General features: G+C 47.4%; 3 protein-coding genes across 8 annotated transcripts in view; 1 reads left to right on the forward strand and 2 right to left on the reverse strand.

Moving 5' to 3' along the window:
- The window catches only part of Trim54 (tripartite motif containing 54), a 20,769-nt gene extending 15,769 nt beyond the window's left edge, over positions 1-5,000 (forward strand). Inside the window, exons 4-9 of one of the 2 annotated variants that reach the window (XM_076833693.2) lie at positions 202-297; positions 960-1,193; positions 1,480-1,502; positions 1,614-1,738; positions 1,856-1,948; positions 2,265-5,000. In XM_076833693.2, the coding sequence (XP_076689808.1) occupies positions 202-297; positions 960-1,193; positions 1,480-1,502; positions 1,614-1,738; positions 1,856-1,948; positions 2,265-2,275 (582 nt within the window). In that variant the 3' untranslated portion in view covers positions 2,276-5,000. Of the gene's footprint in view, positions 1-201; positions 298-959; positions 1,194-1,305; positions 1,503-1,613; positions 1,739-1,855; positions 1,949-2,264 lie in introns of those variants that run through there. The other variant, XR_013088661.2, reaches the window with a different exon arrangement.
- Positions 2,842-3,697, reverse strand: Ucn (urocortin). Its single transcript, XM_076833696.1, has 2 exons — positions 3,597-3,697; positions 2,842-3,333 (listed from the first exon to the last, which is right to left on the reverse strand). The coding sequence occupies exon 2, from the start codon at positions 3,318-3,320 to the stop codon at positions 2,937-2,939; it is 384 nt and encodes a 127-aa protein (XP_076689811.1). The 5' UTR covers positions 3,321-3,333; positions 3,597-3,697; the 3' UTR covers positions 2,842-2,936.
- On the reverse strand, positions 4,997-15,500 carry Mpv17 (mitochondrial inner membrane protein MPV17). 5 transcript variants are annotated; one of them, XR_013088662.1, is made up of 9 exons: positions 15,403-15,500; positions 14,840-14,914; positions 7,937-8,052; positions 7,613-7,705; positions 7,434-7,529; positions 7,211-7,243; positions 6,916-6,968; positions 6,557-6,740; positions 5,647-5,718 (listed from the first exon to the last, which is right to left on the reverse strand). XR_013088662.1 is itself a non-coding variant. In XM_076833695.2 (8 exons), the coding sequence occupies exons 2-8, from the start codon at positions 14,907-14,909 to the stop codon at positions 5,649-5,651; spliced, it is 531 nt and encodes a 176-aa protein (XP_076689810.1). In that variant the 5' UTR covers positions 14,910-14,914; positions 15,403-15,499; the 3' UTR covers positions 4,997-5,648. The 5 variants fall into 5 exon arrangements, 2 of the variants coding, with proteins under 2 accessions (XP_076689810.1, XP_076689809.2); XR_013088664.1 differs by having other exon boundaries at positions 5,652-5,718; positions 6,592-6,740; XR_013088663.1 differs by having other exon boundaries at positions 5,678-5,718; positions 6,579-6,740.
- Positions 15,501-18,166: the final 2,666 nt, after the last annotated feature.

Genomic DNA, 18,166 nt, shown 5'->3' on the forward strand with positions numbered 1-18,166 from the left:
TTTCATTTGGTGGTGGGACTCTCCTCTCTACCTTCTTCCAGATTTCATAGAATGTGTCTCCATACTTCTTAAATAGTTTCAAGCCTCCTAGATCTTTGATGTAGAGAGTTCAGTCTTCTAGGCAGCACTGACTGGGGGTGACAGGGATATGACTGCAGGACAGGTTCTCCAGCTCTAAGAGCTGACCCTTGTGTGTGGTAGAGTGAGCTCAGCGATGGCATTGCAATGCTGGTGGCAGGAAACGACCGTGTGCAAGCAGTGATCACACAGATGGAGGAGGTGTGCCAGACCATTGAGGTGAGCCTGGGCTAGGGAGGGAGGAGAGGACGGAAAGTGGCTGGCCTGGAGACCCCAAGCTCCAAAGATAGTTTTTCCTCTCTGATAGCTAGTCAAATTGGCAAGACAGATTCTGGGCTCCTGGAAGTGGTGGAGTGTGCTTAGGCTGCTGGATTGAATCCCAGATCTGCTGCTCACTAGCTCTGTGACTTTGGCCCAGTTATTTAACTTATCTGTGCTTTGGTTTTGTTTTTAATTGCATAAAATAGTGATGATGATAATGATATACTGGCTGTTTCACTGGGTCTTTTTTTTTTTTTTTTTTTTTTTTTAAGTGGTGCTGGGGATTGAACCCAGGGACTTGTGCATGCAAAGCAAGCACTCTACCAATTGAGCTATATCCCCAGTCCCTTACTGGCTCTTTTGTGAATTAAATGGAATAACGCCAATCAAAACCAAAGTCAGGGATATAGATAGCACCCAGGGAAGCTACTTTGAGATGTCATGTTATCTAAAAGATCTGGGTTGGATACTGGCCATGCCCCTAACTCAGGTATAGCCATGGTCAGGTCACTTTAATTTTTGGCTCTCTCTGAGTTCCGTTAAGTGGGGAGCAGACGAATATCCAGCTCTCCCAGCTCTAGGTCTCAGCCACACCTTCCCTCATGCTCCGGGTCTTTCAGGACAACAGCCGCAGGCAGAAGCAGTTGCTAAACCAGAGGTTCGAGACCCTGTGCGCGGTGCTGGAGGAGCGTAAGGGCGAGCTCCTGCAAGCGCTGGCTCGGGAGCAGGAAGAGAAGCTGCAGCGCGTCCGCGGCCTCATCCGTCAGTATGGAGATCACCTGGAGGCTTCCTCTAAACTGGTGGAGTCAGCCATCCAGTCCATGGAGGAGCCGCAGATGGCACTATACCTGCAGGTTGGCCCCGGGGGAGGGCGGCAGCCCTGCACAGTGGCTGAAGTCAGGGGGGCATTGGCACCTGGAAACCCAAATTCAGGTCTTATCTCTTGTACCTATTTGCCCCCACGAGCCTGGCCAGGTCACTCCCTCTGCGGTCGCTTTCTCCTAACGACTTGTGACATGCACTAAACGACTTGTGATATGCATTCCCACCTACCCTACAGGACTGTGGTAAGAATCAGAAACTGGGCTTTGCCGGGGCTGGCCCAGCACTTACTCTCACCCTCTTTTTTCTTCCCTGCAGCAGGCCAAGGAGCTGATCAATAAGTAAGTAGGCTCCGCGGGAAGGGAAAGGAAGTGGCCGAGCGGATTCCTCTGGCACTGGGAGGGGCTGAGGGTACCTGGGCGTTGCCCGCTGAGCAGCTGTGGCCACCGCAGGGTCGGGACAATGTCGAAAGTGGAGCTAGCGGGACGGCCAGAGCCAGGCTACGAAAGCATGGAGCAATTTTCTGTGAGCGTGGAGCACGTGGCCGAAATGCTGAGGACCATCGACTTCCAGCCGGGTGAGGGAGCCAGGGAGGGAAGGAGGGACTGCACTTCCAGAACCTCAGTATGGGGGTGAAGTAATATGATCTCCAGAACAGCAAGGACTCCACCTCAATGGCTTTCTTTCCTCCCAGGCGCCGCTGGGGAAGAAGAGGATGAGGAGGTGGCGCTGGACGGGGACGAGGGCAGTGCAGGACCAGAGGAAGAGCGACTGGACGGGTCAGAAGGTGAGAGTGGCGCAGAGGGGCTTGGTGAGTGGTCTGGCTGGCACTCTCATGTTCCGTCCTCGGGTGATTGCCTTCCCAGCCACATCAGGGCTCACCGACAGCCCCCAATAAAGTGCCATCTAATCCCAGAGCTACGAAAGAGCGCCCCCTAGCGTGCAGAAAATAACGCTCTTTCCCCCCTTTCATTCTGGGGCTCTACGCGATCGGGTTGAGTTTGCAAGAAACCCGGTGACTGGCGAAAGGCAGTGAGCCGAGCTTCGGGGCTACCATTGTTCTTTGAGACACCCGCCCATCGAGCTTTCTTTGCCTGGCACAGGGCTGCACTGACCCGATCCCTGGTCGAGAGCCCACGCGCACGGAACCTGGCGCCAGCGTCCTGGAGTATCTGCACAGAGACCACCGCCGCCACCCACTTGGGCGCCAGGCGCCAGGGGAAGGCCCCAATAAAGGAATTTTGCGTCCCAGATGCGTATCTCGTTTCGCTGCCTACTCCCCCATTCAGGGCTCCCGAGGCGACCTCGCCACCAACGCGCCCTTCCCCGCCTGAGATCACTTGTGGGGCAAAAATGAAATGAACCTCTATATGAGCACCTCCCTGATGCCCGACGCGGACTCGAGAGCCCAATGACCTGGGGAGAGGGTCGAGGGTAGCGTGGCGGTTTCGGGACTTCTGAATTTAGAAATTTGGGAGAGGGGGAAGTAATGGGATCCCTAGAGACTTGACTGAAAACAGTTCTCCCTGACCTTCTCCCCATCAAGATTGGGGCCTCTCCTGCCTCTCCCACGGATTCCCTGCTGTGCTTGCCCGAGCCCCAACGACAGGAGTCAAAGGCTCTTAAGCACTTTTATTAAAAAATAGACAAGCAGAGGTGCTCAGAGCGTCTCTGGGCCACTCTGCATCGCCGGACTAGGTTAGTTCCGGTCGCGCTCCTTTCAGCCTCGGGGTGGGGGAAGGGGCCAAGGTTTTCGCAGTCCGGGACTGGGCAGCTCACTTGCCCACAGAGTCGAATATGATGCGGTTTTGCTCCGCACGCTCACGTTGACTCTGCGTCCGGGCCAGCTCCAGCAGGGTCCGCAGCAGGTGGAATGTGAGGTCGATGGACAGTGGAGGGTCGTCGCGTCGCGGCCGCTCGCCTGCAGTCCCGGATCCCCATCGGGTGAGCCCAGTGCGGCGCGGGAAGCGCTCTGCCAGTAGCAAGAGAAGAGCGCGAGCCCCACCACCCTGGTTCCGCACCCCGGCGCTCCATCGAAGACTAGGGTCCTGGACTTCGGTCCCAGCTGCAGCCGCCGGGCTCCATTGGCTGCCCCCGGGACGCAGCTGGGCCAGAAGCAGCAGCGCCACCAGCAGTGCCGCGCGTCCCGCTTGCTTCATGGTGCCACCGGCCCTAGACACAGGGGTTGCGCAGGGTGAGGTGCGCCTGGGACAGCCGCAGGTGGTGTGACCCTTATCAGCGCATGCCCAGCATCCCCGCCAGGACCCTCCAGCTTCTGCCCAGTGCCCCAAGTCTGCCTCCCAGCCCCAGCCGCTGCGCCAATCCAGTTCCACCCCCCTTTCCCTTCTTCCCCGCCTCCCGGAGGGCCGCGGTTGGTGGGCTGAGCACTGAGTCTTGGTGCTCAGGGAATCTAGACGGTCGCTCCCTTCACTCACAGGTTATCGGAGAGTGTCTGCCTGATGCAAGACGGAGCTCCAGTCTCTGTCCCTCGGGCTGGACTGAGGGCTCCTTGGGGAGCACAGGGTCTGTCCCGGGACTGCCGCCAGCTTTATATAGCGCTAGGACAGCTCTGACTGACGTCAGCCAAGAACATGAACTGATTGTAGAAGCAATGACAGCAACTTTGAGTCCAGAGGTTTCGAGCCCCCAGAGCGGTGCATTTCTTGACATTTGACTTAGTGTCCCTAGGGCTAGCACTGGAAGCAGCATTAGAATTGGAAGAGTGAGAAGCCGGCTCCTTAAGTCTGGACCATGAAGATTGCTCTACGACCCGAGTCCTTCTCCCTGTCTAGAACAGACAGCAGAGACTAGAGCTGGTCGCCACATCAGACTAACCTGGGTTCCTGGCCTCTGGCACACAGAAGGGAGGTGGGGCCGTGGTGCTGTCTATGGTGCTGACCCTGTCTTTAGACGCGAAGAAACTGGCAAGAAGCCTGGGGCAGAACTCTGGGATGCTCAGATCCAGTCCCTAGCCCATTATCAGGTTGTAGACTGGGGGAATCCAGAACCCGTGCTGGCACTCAGCCAACACTATAGGCGGCCTGCCACAACTTAAGTATCCCCGGACTCTTGACCTTATTACAGCCCTGGAATCTAAATTCTACAGCTGTCTGAGCACCAAATATGAGGATTTCTGGCTGGGCCATTTGTTTCTGAGTTTCTTCAAAGTGGAAGTTTAAAAATGCCAGTTTTTCTCCCAGAAATCATAACAGCAGTATTATGCCTTTGCCCCTGTAGTTAAGATCAGTAGGCAGGAAATAAGAAAACTGGGTTCAAGTTTTTATTCTGCCATTCTTAGATAGGTTACCTCACTTCCACAGACCTTAGCATTTGCATTTGTAAAAGAAGACTTGGAGGATGTATGTTTCTTTCCATCAATAGCTATTTTTATAGTTTTCTCCTGGGTCTTACTCCTGACCTCTGCACATTCCAGATTATGTATTTAAAACATTTACTGAAGCACAATAAAGAGTTTGAAGCACAATAAAGAGCACTAGGGTTGGGAAGGGCTATAGTAACAGACATGTCAATGAAAAGTTGGCATGAGTGGGAATAAGACTATGTCATGTGCCATAAACAATGTTTCAGTCAATGATAGACCACATACATAATGGTGACCCTATAAAATTGTAATGGAGTTGGAAACTCCTATCCTACCACCTAGTGACATGGTAACTGTTGTAACATCACAGCACAATGCATTAATCGTATGTTTGTAGTGATGCTGGTGGGAACAAACCTACTGCATCACCAGTTGCTTTAAAGTATAGCATGTATGACTTATGTGCAGCACATAAAACTTGATAATAATAATAAAGACAATATTACTGGTGTATGTATTTACTCTACTTTATCATTATTTTATGACTCAAAGTTTTTCTTGTTGTTGTCTTTTTGGTACCAGGGATTAAACCCAGGGGTGCTTAACCACTGAATCACATTCCCAGCCCTTTTTATTTTTTGACACGATTGCTTGTTGAAGTTGGCTTTGAACTCCTGCCTCAGCCTCCTGAGTTGTTGGGATTACAGGAATGCACCACAGAACCTGGCTTTTCATTATTTTAGAGTCTTCTCTATTTTAGGAAAAAAACCTTTATGTGGTGTTAGACGGGTAGCAATCCTCATACACCTCATATTTACCATGTCTCTTCTCTGTATCAAGAGGCCACATCAAGTGACTGATCTATACCACCTAGGTTTGTGTAAGTACACTCAATAATGTTTGCATGACAATGAAATTGTCTAATGATAGTTCTCAGAACGTACTGTTGATAAGCATTGCATGAATGTATTATAAAGGGCTAGTGATTTTCAGAAGCAGTTTACAGTTTAAAATGAAATGTCCCATTTCAGAATTGCTCATCTCATCAAGTTCTGACCAGCACTTCCACCCCCATGGACATTGATATGCCCATTTTGAGGAGACTGTCTGACAATCCCGGGATCATGGTGAATCACTGCAGGTGGCAATGATGAAGCAAGGTAGGCTAGAACTGATGTGCTTTCCACGACAGGTAGGAGTTCCAAATGACAGCAACACACTGGACAACAGCCAACCTAGGAACAGGAATGCATTGTGAGGAGGGAGACTAGGAAGCATGGAAGGGGGAGCAATGGAATAGGACAGGGAGAGTGCAAAGGAAAAGGAGGCAGCATTCTGAGAATTTCCAGATTTGAGTCTTCTTCCTCCAGCCCCTATGGAAGGACTACGTGGCTCAGACCAGAACTAGCTCAGATTCTCATTCTCTCCCAGGGCCCTGAATTCCAGATGAAGGTCTCAACAGTTAAGAACCCAGCAGTTCTTGTCAGGCACAAGTCAGTTATTCATAACCTGTCCAGGCCCCTTCTAAATACATTTATCTGTCCATCTTGTACCAACTGAGGAGATTCCACCTTCCAAAAAATTTGCTTCCTGTGTATAAAATAGAACCTTTTCTTGTTTGCTTTTTGTAGTGTCAGGGATCAAACCCTTATGCACACTAGCCAAATGCTCTACTACTAAGCTACATCACCAGCCTTTTAATTTTTTTTTTTATTTTGAGACAGGGTCTTATTAAGTTGCCCAGGCTGGCCTCAAGCTTGCAACCCTCCTGCCTCAGCCTTCCCAGTCACTAGGACCTTCTTTATTTTAACTTGACTTTGCTCTAGTTTCAAAGACTGCTGCAAAGGACATTTATATTTAGGAATTGGTTTGTAAGTAGATATTCCTTTAGCTATGCTATTCATGGAAAATTTGACCATGTCTTCTCAGAAGAGTTTCAGAGTTTTTCTGTTTCCAAGATACCTCACCTGCAAGCATTTTTAACAGCTCATTTTGAGTTCCACACTATTTTTTATTGTCTCTCAGCAATGACCTTTATTATTAAAGCAAAATAATGCTTTGCAGTAAACTAACCTGACAAAGCCTTTAGGTCTACCTTTCTGTCTAACCTAGGATGCAGCACCCCAGTGAGGCACTGTCTCTGCAGATATGCCATCAAAGGTGGAGAGCTCAGGTGGGATGGAGACAAGAGTTGTAGAAGCAGGATCCTCCATAGCGAGATGATAGAAGGTCAGTGGGGGACACTCTGGAACAGTTTCTGTAAAGGGCCAAAGGTTATGAATAAAATGCTTGGAAGTCTGAAGAGTTATGACCAGAGCAAAGTATACTGGTGGAGGTCTAAAGGAGGTGAAAGTTGAAATGAGAATCATTTTTTTTTCCAATTGTTGGTAATATGGATCTTCCCTGAAGGGTAGGGTGGGAGTCTGTCATACCTGTAATGCAGGGGGACTAGGTAGAAGTTGGCTAACTGCACAGCAGGCCAGAGCTACAAAAAGAGAAGGCAAAGGTTGAATGGCTCCCTGACGGGACTTCCAGACTCACTGCCTCACCTGGCCCTGCCCTGACTGCTGCACACAAGAAAAGACTGGAAGTTAGTGTTTCTCTGAGCATGGGGCCCGCAGGGGGAATGAGTAATCCCAAGGGAGGCATTCCTATGCCAGGAGAACCCCAATCCCAGGGCATTTCTGGACTTAAGGGAGTAGGAAGACAGAAGGGGTCAGTTCTTACATAGTAGTTGGTGAGGAGGGCATCAGGATAATCCTGAGGAGACAAAGAGGGAACAAATTCACACTTGCACCTCTAAGTGGCTGCCACGCCCCCCCAACATGAATATCATACACAAACTTCTGTCCCAAGAGCACACCTCCAGCCCCACACTCCCCTCTCTCCTGCTCTCCCTGCCTCCACGTTTTCCTGGGGTTGCCAGCCTACTAGCCATAGACTCACTTACCCTCCGTAATTTGGCCCAATTATCCTGGGCTGACAGTCCATTGAGTGTCCCCATCAATGGGAGGAAGCAGCCTAAAAAACACGGGGCAAACCCCCCCTAGGGAAGAGAAATTAAAGCTCTGTGAGTACCCCATGTCCTAACCCAGCTCAGCCTTCCAAACACCCTTTTCCTTCACTCACCTGATCCAACAACATCTTCTTTAGCGCATCCACCTTGGTGGTGCCAGGGATGAGCCGGTCCAACACCTTGTACCAGCCTCCTAGTACAGGGGCCTGGAAGTCAACCCCAGATGGGGCCACAGGATGCAGTGAGGGGGCACTTGATTTTTATGCCACAATGTTCTTCCCCCAAGTATCAGAAACCAAATCTCAGGGGAAGCATACACTGAGACACTATGAGGGCTGCAGGCTGACCTAGGTGTGACAGGCCAAGGGAAACTACAGGATGGCAAAGAACTAGACCTCTAGTGAGTTCAGTGCAGCCTTGCTGTGGGCAGAACTTACCACAAAGCCACAGCCCAGGGACACCATGGTTAGGGTTCGGCCTGTCTGGTGTTCTTGCAGACCCCGCCTCTCCACCAGCTGCTGTGAGATAATGTCACCTAGACCCATCAGGGACCCTGTGCAGGGTACACAGATGTTGTCAGGATAGCTCCAAAAATTTAAGTCTGCTGACAGAATGAGGCTCTGGCACTCTGAGTCCCAGGACTTCATTCTGGGCAAATGACTAGCCCCACCTGCTACCACAAAACCACCTGTTCTTCAAGGATGGTGACACCTCATGTATATCCTGAGTAGGCCAGAACCCAAGAACTCTGTACTGAGAGGTAAAGGGAGATCAAGTCAGGAAATAGCAGATAGAAGAAAGAGAATTTAAGGTCCTAGGACTGAAAATCATAGACAGAATTAAAAGGGCCTACTAGATCATTTCTTTTCCTTTCTTTCTCTTTTGGTACCAGGGATTGAACTCAAGTGCACTTAATCACTGAGCCATATCCCTAGTCCTTTTTTTAAAAAATATTTTTTAGTTGTAGATGGACACAATACCTTTATTTTGTTCATTTATTTTTATGTGGTGCTGAGGATCAAACCCAGTGCCTCGCATATGCGAGGCAAGCGCTCTACCACTGAGCCACAACCTCAGCTCCGTATCCCTAGTCCTTTTTATTGAGACAGGATCTCACTGGGTTGCTTACAGACTCATTAAGTTGCTGAGGCTGGCTTTGAACCTGTGATCCTCCTGCCTCAGTTTCCTGAGTCACTGGGATTACAGGAATGCACTACCACATCCAGTCTAAAAGATCATTTAATCCAGACTCCTTATTTTATTTAATACTTATCATTTGCTAAGTTTAAACTGAGTTAAAATAACATTACTTTATTATGTAAAGTTATTTTCATATATATATTTTTTTATTTTAAAGTAAGTATTAGCAAAATACAACATGGGAATATAAAATAAAAGCCACCCACCTCACAATCACCTAATAAAACCCACCTGATCCCAAATCCATTATTTTAGAGGTAAAGAATCAAAGGTCTATGATCTCAAATAACCTGCAACTGAAGAGGCAAGCCAGAACAAGGAGGCTTAACTCCTAGATATATGTTCTTTCTAGGACACTGTACTACAAATAGATCATGTATAGAATAATAAAGAACCCTGTTTCTTTCTCCCTCTGCCCAATGCAAGACTTAGCCCACAGCCTTCACCTTGGTCTTGGGATCTCTATTTGCAGAACACAGCAAGGATAACTCTTTCTAAGACATTAGTGCTCAAATGATCCTGGGTGGGAAAATGATTGAACTGAAAGAGTTCCCAACAAGAAAGAGTCCTGGCCACCTTAGCACTGTCAAACCCAGACTTCCCCATTTGTACCTTCAGACTGAGTTGGCAATGGGTATTAGAGCCATTTCTCCCCAGGCCTCTGCTTCTGCTTCCCCCTTAATTATACAGACACTCAGGTTCATGCAGCCTCAGTGAGACATCCACACTCAAAAACTAAGACAGAATCATCATTGTTTACAGAGCTCCCATCAGTTATGATGGCGTGATGGTTTCTAGCAAACACACACCTTATAGGGGCTGCTTGGGATTGACCATTTGATCTCCAGCTTGCCCATCTCTCTCACTGAGTAATGAAAGTCCCCTCCAGCCACAAAGCCACCACTGTCTCTATGCCCTCAATTAGCACTGGGCAAACACATCCTGCAACCCTGTTCCTTGGCCTGGAACTGGCTCTGACGTCCATGCTGGCTGCGTGCTCAGGGCTCTGCTCTTCTCTACCGCCCTCTGCACAGCCCTGCCCTATCAGCCTGGTCAGAGGCAACAGGGGAAAGCTGGGAGCTAGGGCTGGGGACAGGCATCCCTAGATGATCTGGGCTGCTGACCACTGAATAGCTCTGGTCCCCAAGGTACAAACTATTTCAGATCAAGGCACCCTTGAAACTTTCAGTCATTCTTCCCAGACTACTGGTAGATATAACCTCCTCAAGGGCAAGCACAAAATCCTAGACACTTTTGTTTTCTTATTCCTCACCATACTTAACAGAATCCCTGGCAATTGTACAGAAATAAATAAAGGAAAAACGTCAAAAGCATGATCCCAAACAACAGGACTGCTCTGGGAAAGGGCATGAAGATCCACGTGTTGGAATCAAGATGTAAAATCCACAGGGAAGTGGAGGGCTTGCTCCCTGCTCTCAAGTAGTTAGCATTTAATTCACTCTGCCTTCTCCCAATGTGGGGGCACTGACTGTGCTCCCAGGAAGGACAGGGAGCTTCTGCAGCCATGCATAAAGGGAGAAGTGACCCTGGGAAGACCAAAGGCACTTCTTCAATGAAGGCACTAACAATCTGACAGTGTACTTTGGCCAGAAGGTTACAGATAACAATGAATGCTTACATAAATCTCACAAAAGGTCTGGAGGTAGAGGTCACACATCCAACTAAGGTGTGTGACTCAGTAAGGAGCAGAATTGGGACAAATCCAGGCCAGGAGAGCAAGGAGGCCAGCATTCCAAGTAGAAGCTGAGACAGGCTTGGAGGTCAATGGGCAGCCATGGGCTCCTGTGGCTGCTCCTCTGCAGTGGTTCCTGTCCAAGCAAGGTCCCAAAGAGTTTACATATAAGAAATGCTTCCTAAACGAATGCATTTCCTATTCTTACTCTCCAATATTCAACACCTTTGTTCCCTGTCACCTTGTGGGGAGGGCAGGCAGCAATGCTCCTGGGGGGAAAAATAGTTAAAGAGAGGTATATATTTCTACTCTTCATGACTTGCTGACAGTCATCTGACAAGCTAAAGGCAGAGTTGGAATGAAAGTCCAAGTTCCTGAGCCCATAATCATGGAAGCCCACAGCCATTGAGAAATATGGATTCTAGGCCCCAAACTGTGCACATCAAGCCTGAGGGACTACCAAGCGACATGGCAACAACAGGAATGAGTAGGCACTATGGCTGTACAGCCCCTGCCAGGTCTTTCAAATAGAACAGCACCCAGAAATTCATCCTCTGCCCACAGATGATCAGGGACCTGGACCTACCTACAGCAACTCCAGGATGGTCTAAGGCTTTGGTCCAAACAAAGAGAAAGACCTACATTTATGGCTCAAGTGACCCTTTGAGCAGGAAGGAGTCAGATATTCAGATTCCTCATTTCATCCTTCCCAACCCAAAGCCCAAACAGACCCCAAAACCCCAGGCTCTGGGAGACCCAAGACATATTTTGCTAGTTTTGAGCTTCTATGATCTGGCTCCCTGTTCCTTGGTCTTAGGATTTGGGATTAGAGGGCTGCAGGCACATAATGCCCAGAGCCCTGATGGGGCAGGGAAAGGGGCTGCTGGCCCGTGATGCCCAAATGCCAGAGCTGGGCACAGAGCCCAGCTAACAGATGCTGGTGCAGGTGTGACATCATGCCCTTGGGTAAGTGCCAGTTCTCATGCCGTCACTCCCTGCTAGAACCAGGAGAAGGAGGTAGGAGAGCCTATCTCTGGGCATAGATCTACTTGGGGCCATCCCCTGCCCATTAGTAAAAAAGTCCCAACTTCCACACCTTCTTCCAAGGTATATTTTGTTCCTCTACTGGCTTTTGTGTGGAATCTTATGTACAAGAAAATAAAGCACTAGTGGAAGATGAGAAGACAGAGGGACAGGAAGTAGCTTCTTGGAGTGAGAGAAAGTGTGCCCTTGAGCACAGGAGGCTGGGTTGGCAGATAGACACTACTGGCAGGGGGCCAGCAGTACTGCCTACTCAAAAGCTTCCTTAACTACCTCCCTGGCTGGGGTAGGGACTTGACCCTGGGTAGGACAGAGTACATCCTCTGGGATGGGTCTGAGGGCTCTCCTCACACCTGGCCTTAGCCCATCCTTCTGCTGGAAAACAAGACAAAGTGGATGGTTCTGATGCTTGCCAGATGTCTAAGCTCAGACCAGCTGGGACAGCACTCAGCATCCTAAGGACCCCATAGTCTCAAGTGCAGGGCAGTGCAGTAGGTAGTACTCTAGGTTCTAATGACAGCCCTACAGTGACCATATAAGACCTCAGCACATGTCACTCCTTATTCTTGCCTTAATTTCCTCTTCTGTAATATTGTGGGTAGGAATGGTCTTTAAGGCCTGTTGAGCTCTCACATCCTGGCTTAAGTCAGACTTCAGGGAAACCAGGGTCTACAGGAGCTCAGTTGCTCTCATAGTAGTACTAGGGTGGCCTAAGATGAACAGAACTGGGCCCCGGGCCCACTGGAGACTGGAAGGGCCCTCAAGAAAGGAAGGGATAAGGCTGACTCAGACTCTACAGAACATGCAGCCAATCTTTCCCTAGGCTGCCCTGTTCCTGACTCTGGCTTGGCCAAAACTGGTGTATTAGACACTTCCGTTGAACTATTTCAGATCTTGGCTCACCTATCTCTTGGTCCAGCCATCACTGTAGTTCAACCTAACAGACCCTTGCTTTGGGCCCATGCCATACCTGGGGACTCACTGTTTATGTCTTCAGTGACTATGCTTGTGTAACCTGGTAGTGGAAGGGGAGCTAACACTTCCTAAGGTGACACTTTGGCCAATGTGAGATAGGAGCTAGGGAATAAAGTTCTCTTATTTTCTCCAAAAATGACTATTCATCTAGACAGTCCTAAGAAGCATTTCAAAGAGGTTCTTAGTTCCAAGAGATTGAGCCACAGTGAACAGAATAGTGGACAATTTAACAATATATCCTTATTCTGGTTCTCCCTCTTTTCCTCTGTGGCATTACTTCCTACTCCCTAACAAAGTACCTGCACATAAATTTTCTGCTCTGCTTTTTGGAAAATCAAGGCTAACATACTATTCATGAACAGATTTATGGCAACTGGGACAAATTCAACCCATTATAAAAAGAATGGCTTGTTGTGCTTGGGTTGACTCATAGAAAGGGTCAAACCCCTTGAGCCTTGAAGTCTGTTGTGGATTTTTAAAAGAATTTCCACATTGATAATCCTTACACTGACCCTGTGAAGTCCTAAATCCCTTAAGAAAAAGAAAAAAAAATAACTCTGTGTTAAGGGCTAACTTTAAATAGATCAACTCAAGTTCTAAAAGAGGAAACTGAGGCTCAGTGAAGTTTATTGGCTTGTGCTGATTAAGGCAGTTATAAAGTACTATGGTTCTGATTTTCATATCTTGGTCTTTTTAACTCCAATTCTGAAATCTGTTTTCCAGTGTGATTAGCTAGTCCATGGGACCTTAGGAACTAATTGTGCTGGGGTCCAAAAATGGCTCAGTGAGCTAAACCATCTTCATTTATAATTTGGTCCCAATATACCTAGCAGCAGGGATAGACTGAAAGTTTGGGGAAATTTAAGAAAAGTGCTAGGAAGTTTCAGATTGATTCAGGAATGAGTTGTCAGCATAGATTCAGGAAGATTGAGGGTGTGAAGCCAAAGGACTCTAATACCAAAAGACCAGACCCTTGTTCCACCACATTTTTGCATTTGGGAACTTTTTCAGCTTTAGCTCCTGTCCTTGTCAGCTGCAAATTCACTGGGTATGGAAACACAAAGGCTATCATTCCCTCCCTCTCTATTCTTGATGACCACAAGGGGGAATCTTCTATCTGGCAGTTATGGGCCCTGAGGGAATTTGAGGCTGGGCAAAGGGCCCAGCGTGTCAGTTCCCATCACAGCCACACAGTCCAGCATGAGTCATGCAGGCTGATGGACACTCTGAGGACAGGACAAGAGGTCTCTGGGCACAGGAGGCTGAAGAGAGGCCAAGGAGGGGCAAAAGAGTCCATCCATCTCTTGGTCAGTCACACAGAGAAGTTGCAAATTTTTATTTGAGTAATAGGATACCAGTTCCATCTTAGCTTTCAGTAGTGCCCTATCCCTTCTAAAACTCTTTCTTCTTAGAATCCCACAGTCCTCACATAAGCAAAGCCTCATCTAACCCTGATCACTCTTTGCACTGCCTGATATTTTCCCTTCTAAAGCTTACCTCTGTGTTACCTCCTTGCATTAGCTAATCTGCAGAAAGAAGATAGTAACAAATGTAGGGATATCCTTGGGTTACCTTCATGAAGTTGCTATCCAATCACTGGATTAGAGTAAAAAATCCTTGGTTAGAACTGTGTTTGGGGATATACACATAGGTAATAAACAGTAAGAAAAGCAAAAGAAAGATATAAACAAAACTCAGAGTTCTCATGGAATATATGAATTAGGGAGAGTGCCACAGGAGATGCCAAAGCTGAGTACTGATACAGGAGTGATCAGTTTTAGTACAATGTAAACTTCAAATGTATATATTTATTCTAGCGCATATTTCACAATAAAAATGCTAAGAAAAATAAACTGGAGTCTTGATATCAGCACTTACTGGGTATGTAATCTAATCTGGAGTCAAGTAATTCTAACTCTGAGCTTTGTGGAGCCCCAGTGGTACCATGCATATGAAAGTGCTTTGCATTCTATAAAATGTTAAAGGAGGGGCTGGGATTGTGGCTCAGCTGTAGAGAGCTTGCCTAGCACGTGGGAGGCCTTGGGTTCAATCCTCAGCACCACACAAAAATAAATAAATAAAATAAAGATATTGTGTCCAGTTACAACCAAAAAATAAATATTAAAAAATTTTTTAAAAAAATGTTAAAGGAGTGTTTTAGTTTTCCAAGCGGGTTTTCCTGTAGCAATGCTTTTATCCTTGAGATCAACTGCTCAGCTTTTTGAGAACTTTCGTATCCTACTTTACAGGTAAGCCAATTATATATAACCCGTTAGAATAGCTTTGGGGACTCTACCGACAGAACAGATTGAGATGAGAGTCAACACTTCCGGAAGGCTGAACAGAAGCAGGAAATAAGGGCAGTACCTTGGAACGCACCCTTCTCCCTAATCAGCCTGCTCTGTTCCCACTTTGGTTCCCAGACACTCACCAGCCGTCAAGACCTGGACTTTCCACGGGTGAGCAGCCAGGGCCCTTTGGTACGCCCGCCAGAGTGCCATGCTTTCTGTCAAGTCAAGAGGAAAGGGTCACTCCCACTGCTCTACCCACGATGAGAAAGACACCTGACATTTCCCTCGCGCCCACTCCCTCTTTCCACTTCTGATACATTGGGAAGGGGCAGAGGCTTCCGGAGGGACGATCCCTAACAGTGTCGCCTTAGACAAGTGGAGAAGAGGCAGACTGTGCAGCTATGGACACCTAGTGGCAGCCAGCCCTAGTTCTGCAACAGGGCTGGGTGGGTGTCTCCAGCCCCGGCCGAAACACTCAGAACAGGCTTTTTCCAGCTTTCACTTTGAGCCAGGGTCCTCCGAAAAGGAGACCCGACAGACTCCAGATTCAGACTTAATTGAATTAGCCCGCATTCCTCCCGAGTGCAATTCCAACTGGAAACAGGGCCCGTCGTTGCCTGGGCCTGGAATGGTCACGTGCCCTATGGGGCACTGCAGGTGCGCGACGCTGGGAACCAGCTACTGTAGATCACCAGCCACTCACCTGAACCCTAGCTCTGCGCGCCGCAGGGCCTCCCGCGTGACCTGAGACGGCAACTTCCGCCGCAAGCACCGCCCCTTCCGCTCGGCGTCCTGTGAGCCCTTGCAGCAGGCGCAGGACTGGAATGCCACCGGGCCACGGAATCCCATGGAGAGCATCTCTGCTGGGTCACCCACTCTGTGAGCAACCCCCTCCGGGGGACAGCGCCGAGCGTTAGCATGGGGTTCGCCAGCCATTCTGCCCACGAGGTTCGACCTCTGCCTCGTCTCTCAAGCCCCGGCTTCTATGGGGTCTAGAGGGACCCCACTTTACCGCCCACAGGGCTTCCGCAGAGCTGGCCAAGGTCCTGACGTCCTTCTTAAATCTCAGGAGTGGTATTTTGGAAACAAGTATAGTTCAGTGCGAACGTGCGTTATTTTTTGTCTCTAGGTTCTTCATTAGCCTAGCTCCTAAGTGGGGAGAACTAGAACTTGTTCAGATTTGTCGTCTTCATAACTAGTTGAGTGTTTTGATCACAAAGTCCCTTTTGGAAATGCTGCGTAAGGATGACTTCCATGGAAAGCACGGGGAATTACAGAACTTCTGGAATGAGTTTAGGTACTAACACGCCTTGATCTTTACTAGACTTGCACTTCAGTTTCATCATCTGTAAGAATGATGGGGTTACACTGTTTTTCAAACTGGGATCCTCAGTTCTAGGGGATGTTGTGGGGTGGGGGATGGGAGGAAGATTATCACTAGATTCTTCTACCTAAAATGTTTTGTTCTTCAAAATATATACTTCTAGAAAGTTATTTTTAACAAAGGGATTCATGGCTATTTGGAAACCAATAGGGAAGGTGATCTTTTAATCCCCTTCCAGCTCTAAATTCTAAGATTTTGTGAAAGTAGTGTAGAATTCTTCCTAGGGTGGTGGGAATTTCTACAATATGCTTGGCAGGGAATTCAGCAGGCTGTGCCGTTGCTTATCTCCAGGTAGCTCACATTTCAGGAGGCAGACTTGCAAACTCTCTACCTGCCTACCTCCAGGCCCGGTTTACTCAATTCCTATGATTAAAGCAGGGGAATCCTCTTTCAAACACTGGAGAAACAGAGTAAGGATGCAAGAAAACTCAATGTTACAAACATTTGACTAAAAGTTTTCTATATACAAAACACCATGGTAAAGTGAGCTTACACTAGCAAATTTAATAGGAGACTAAATATGGTAGTTTGGGAAGTTATATTCTCAAGTCAGACTGTCTGAGTCAAAATCTCAGCACAAGTACTTTGTAGTTACATGTCTTGTTCAGATTGTTTAACCTCAGAAACTAATTTTTAAGTAAAACAGCAATACCAGACTAGGGTTGTAGCTCAGTAGTAGAGCACTTAGCTAGCATGTGTGAAGCACTGGATTTGACACTCAGCACCACGTAATAAAGCCATTAAAAACAAAAACAACAACAAAAAACAAACAACAACAACAAAAAACAAACAACAACAACAAAACAGCAATACCTACCTTACAGGACAGAAATATGCCAAGTACCCAAAATATGAGTGCTTAACAGTTATCTTTTTTCCTCCTTTCTTGGAAACACATGGGAAGAATTATTTTATTATTATTTTTTTTAACGGAAACTCCTTAGTGAGGGTGAAATTTCAACTTTTTTTTTTTTTTCCAAGCCGTACTGGGGATTGAACCCAGGGCCTTGCACATTGCTTAACTCTTGCTCCACCCCCAGAGCTACACCCCTGAGCCAGGATCTTGAAGGATGAAGAGATTAAGTTGGAGACAGAAATGACAGTACTAGAGAAGGCAATAATGTGAACAAAAACACGAAGATAGAAAGGTGCAGGAATGGAGTATAAACTATATATATTGAAAGGATAGGTTAGAAATTAAGTGGCCTGGAGACAGTGTTTATGGGAAAGAAAAAGATCAAGACCTGAAAGCATCATTCTTATTTTCTTTTGGAGGTTGAGATTAGGGCTGACACTCAACAGCAGGAGCAACTGTGGCTGGCACCAACCTACAACCTAACTGTATGTATCACCAGGTTCACACATTTTCTATTACTGGAAATAGAAAAGGGGCTGCTGAATAGCATCAAGAGGTTGCTCTGTAGAGCAAAGCTTCTCTTAGTGCAAGGCACTTTCCTGTCAGCTCAAAAAGCAAAACTGGTACAACTTGAGTTGGGTTACAATAGGATGGTGCACACGTGGTGCCTCTGCACTGATGTGAGTTATGATTCCTTGGCTGCTAAGGAACCTGGGTTTTCTGTTTTCCTTTTGTTTAGGACAGGGACTGAATTACTCACTTGATTGCCTTCTTAAAGGTTTTCTGATATATGATAAATTGACTAAATTAAACAGGAAGAAATTTGTTCCCAGATATATGACCAGTTTGGAGCATCAGAGGTCTTTGTTTCAGGCAGACACTAAGCTCTACTCCCTCCAACAGGCTTCCCCCTCCCCATTCCTTTAGGTCATCTAACTACTTCCCTCCATCTACTTCCCTCCAAACCACAGCCATTATTCCTATGCATCTTAAGTCTATGGTTTTCCTATTCTACCTTGCAGGGATCAATTTGTGCTTAGGAGGCAATATCATAGTCACTACAAGTCTACAGTATCCCACAAGAGGACTCAATATCAAGATAATACATTACTGTACTTATTATGTTCTAAACACTTCCTATACGTAAAGTTTAAACAAACGTTTTTAATAAGTCAACAATGTGACCATATCATGAAGGATCAAGAATCATGACGTGTAAAAGAATGG

The sequence above is a fragment of the Callospermophilus lateralis genome, chromosome 14, assembly GCF_048772815.1.
Source record: "Callospermophilus lateralis isolate mCalLat2 chromosome 14, mCalLat2.hap1, whole genome shotgun sequence".
In the NCBI taxonomy this organism is placed as follows: domain Eukaryota; kingdom Metazoa; phylum Chordata; class Mammalia; order Rodentia; family Sciuridae; genus Callospermophilus; species Callospermophilus lateralis.

What these genes read in the sequence shown, in the direction of transcription:
- Mpv17 (XM_076833694.2), bottom strand. Translation starts at nt 14,909, where the DNA reads ATGGCACTCTGGCGGGCGTACCAAAGGGCCCTGGCTGCTCACCCGTGG. An exon ending in ATTGGGCCAAATTACGGAGG is followed by an intron (nt 7,244 to 7,433) that starts GTAAGTGAGTCT and finishes TTGTCTCCTCAG; the next exon opens with GATTATCCTGATGCCCTCCT. An exon ending in CCCTCCTCACCAACTACTAT is followed by an intron (nt 5,719 to 7,210) that starts GTAAGAACTGAC and finishes TCCTGTTCCTAG; the next exon opens with GTTGGCTGTTGTCCAGTGTG.
- Ucn (XM_076833696.1), bottom strand. Translation starts at nt 3,320, where the DNA reads ATGAAGCAAGCGGGACGCGCGGCACTGCTGGTGGCGCTGCTGCTTCTG.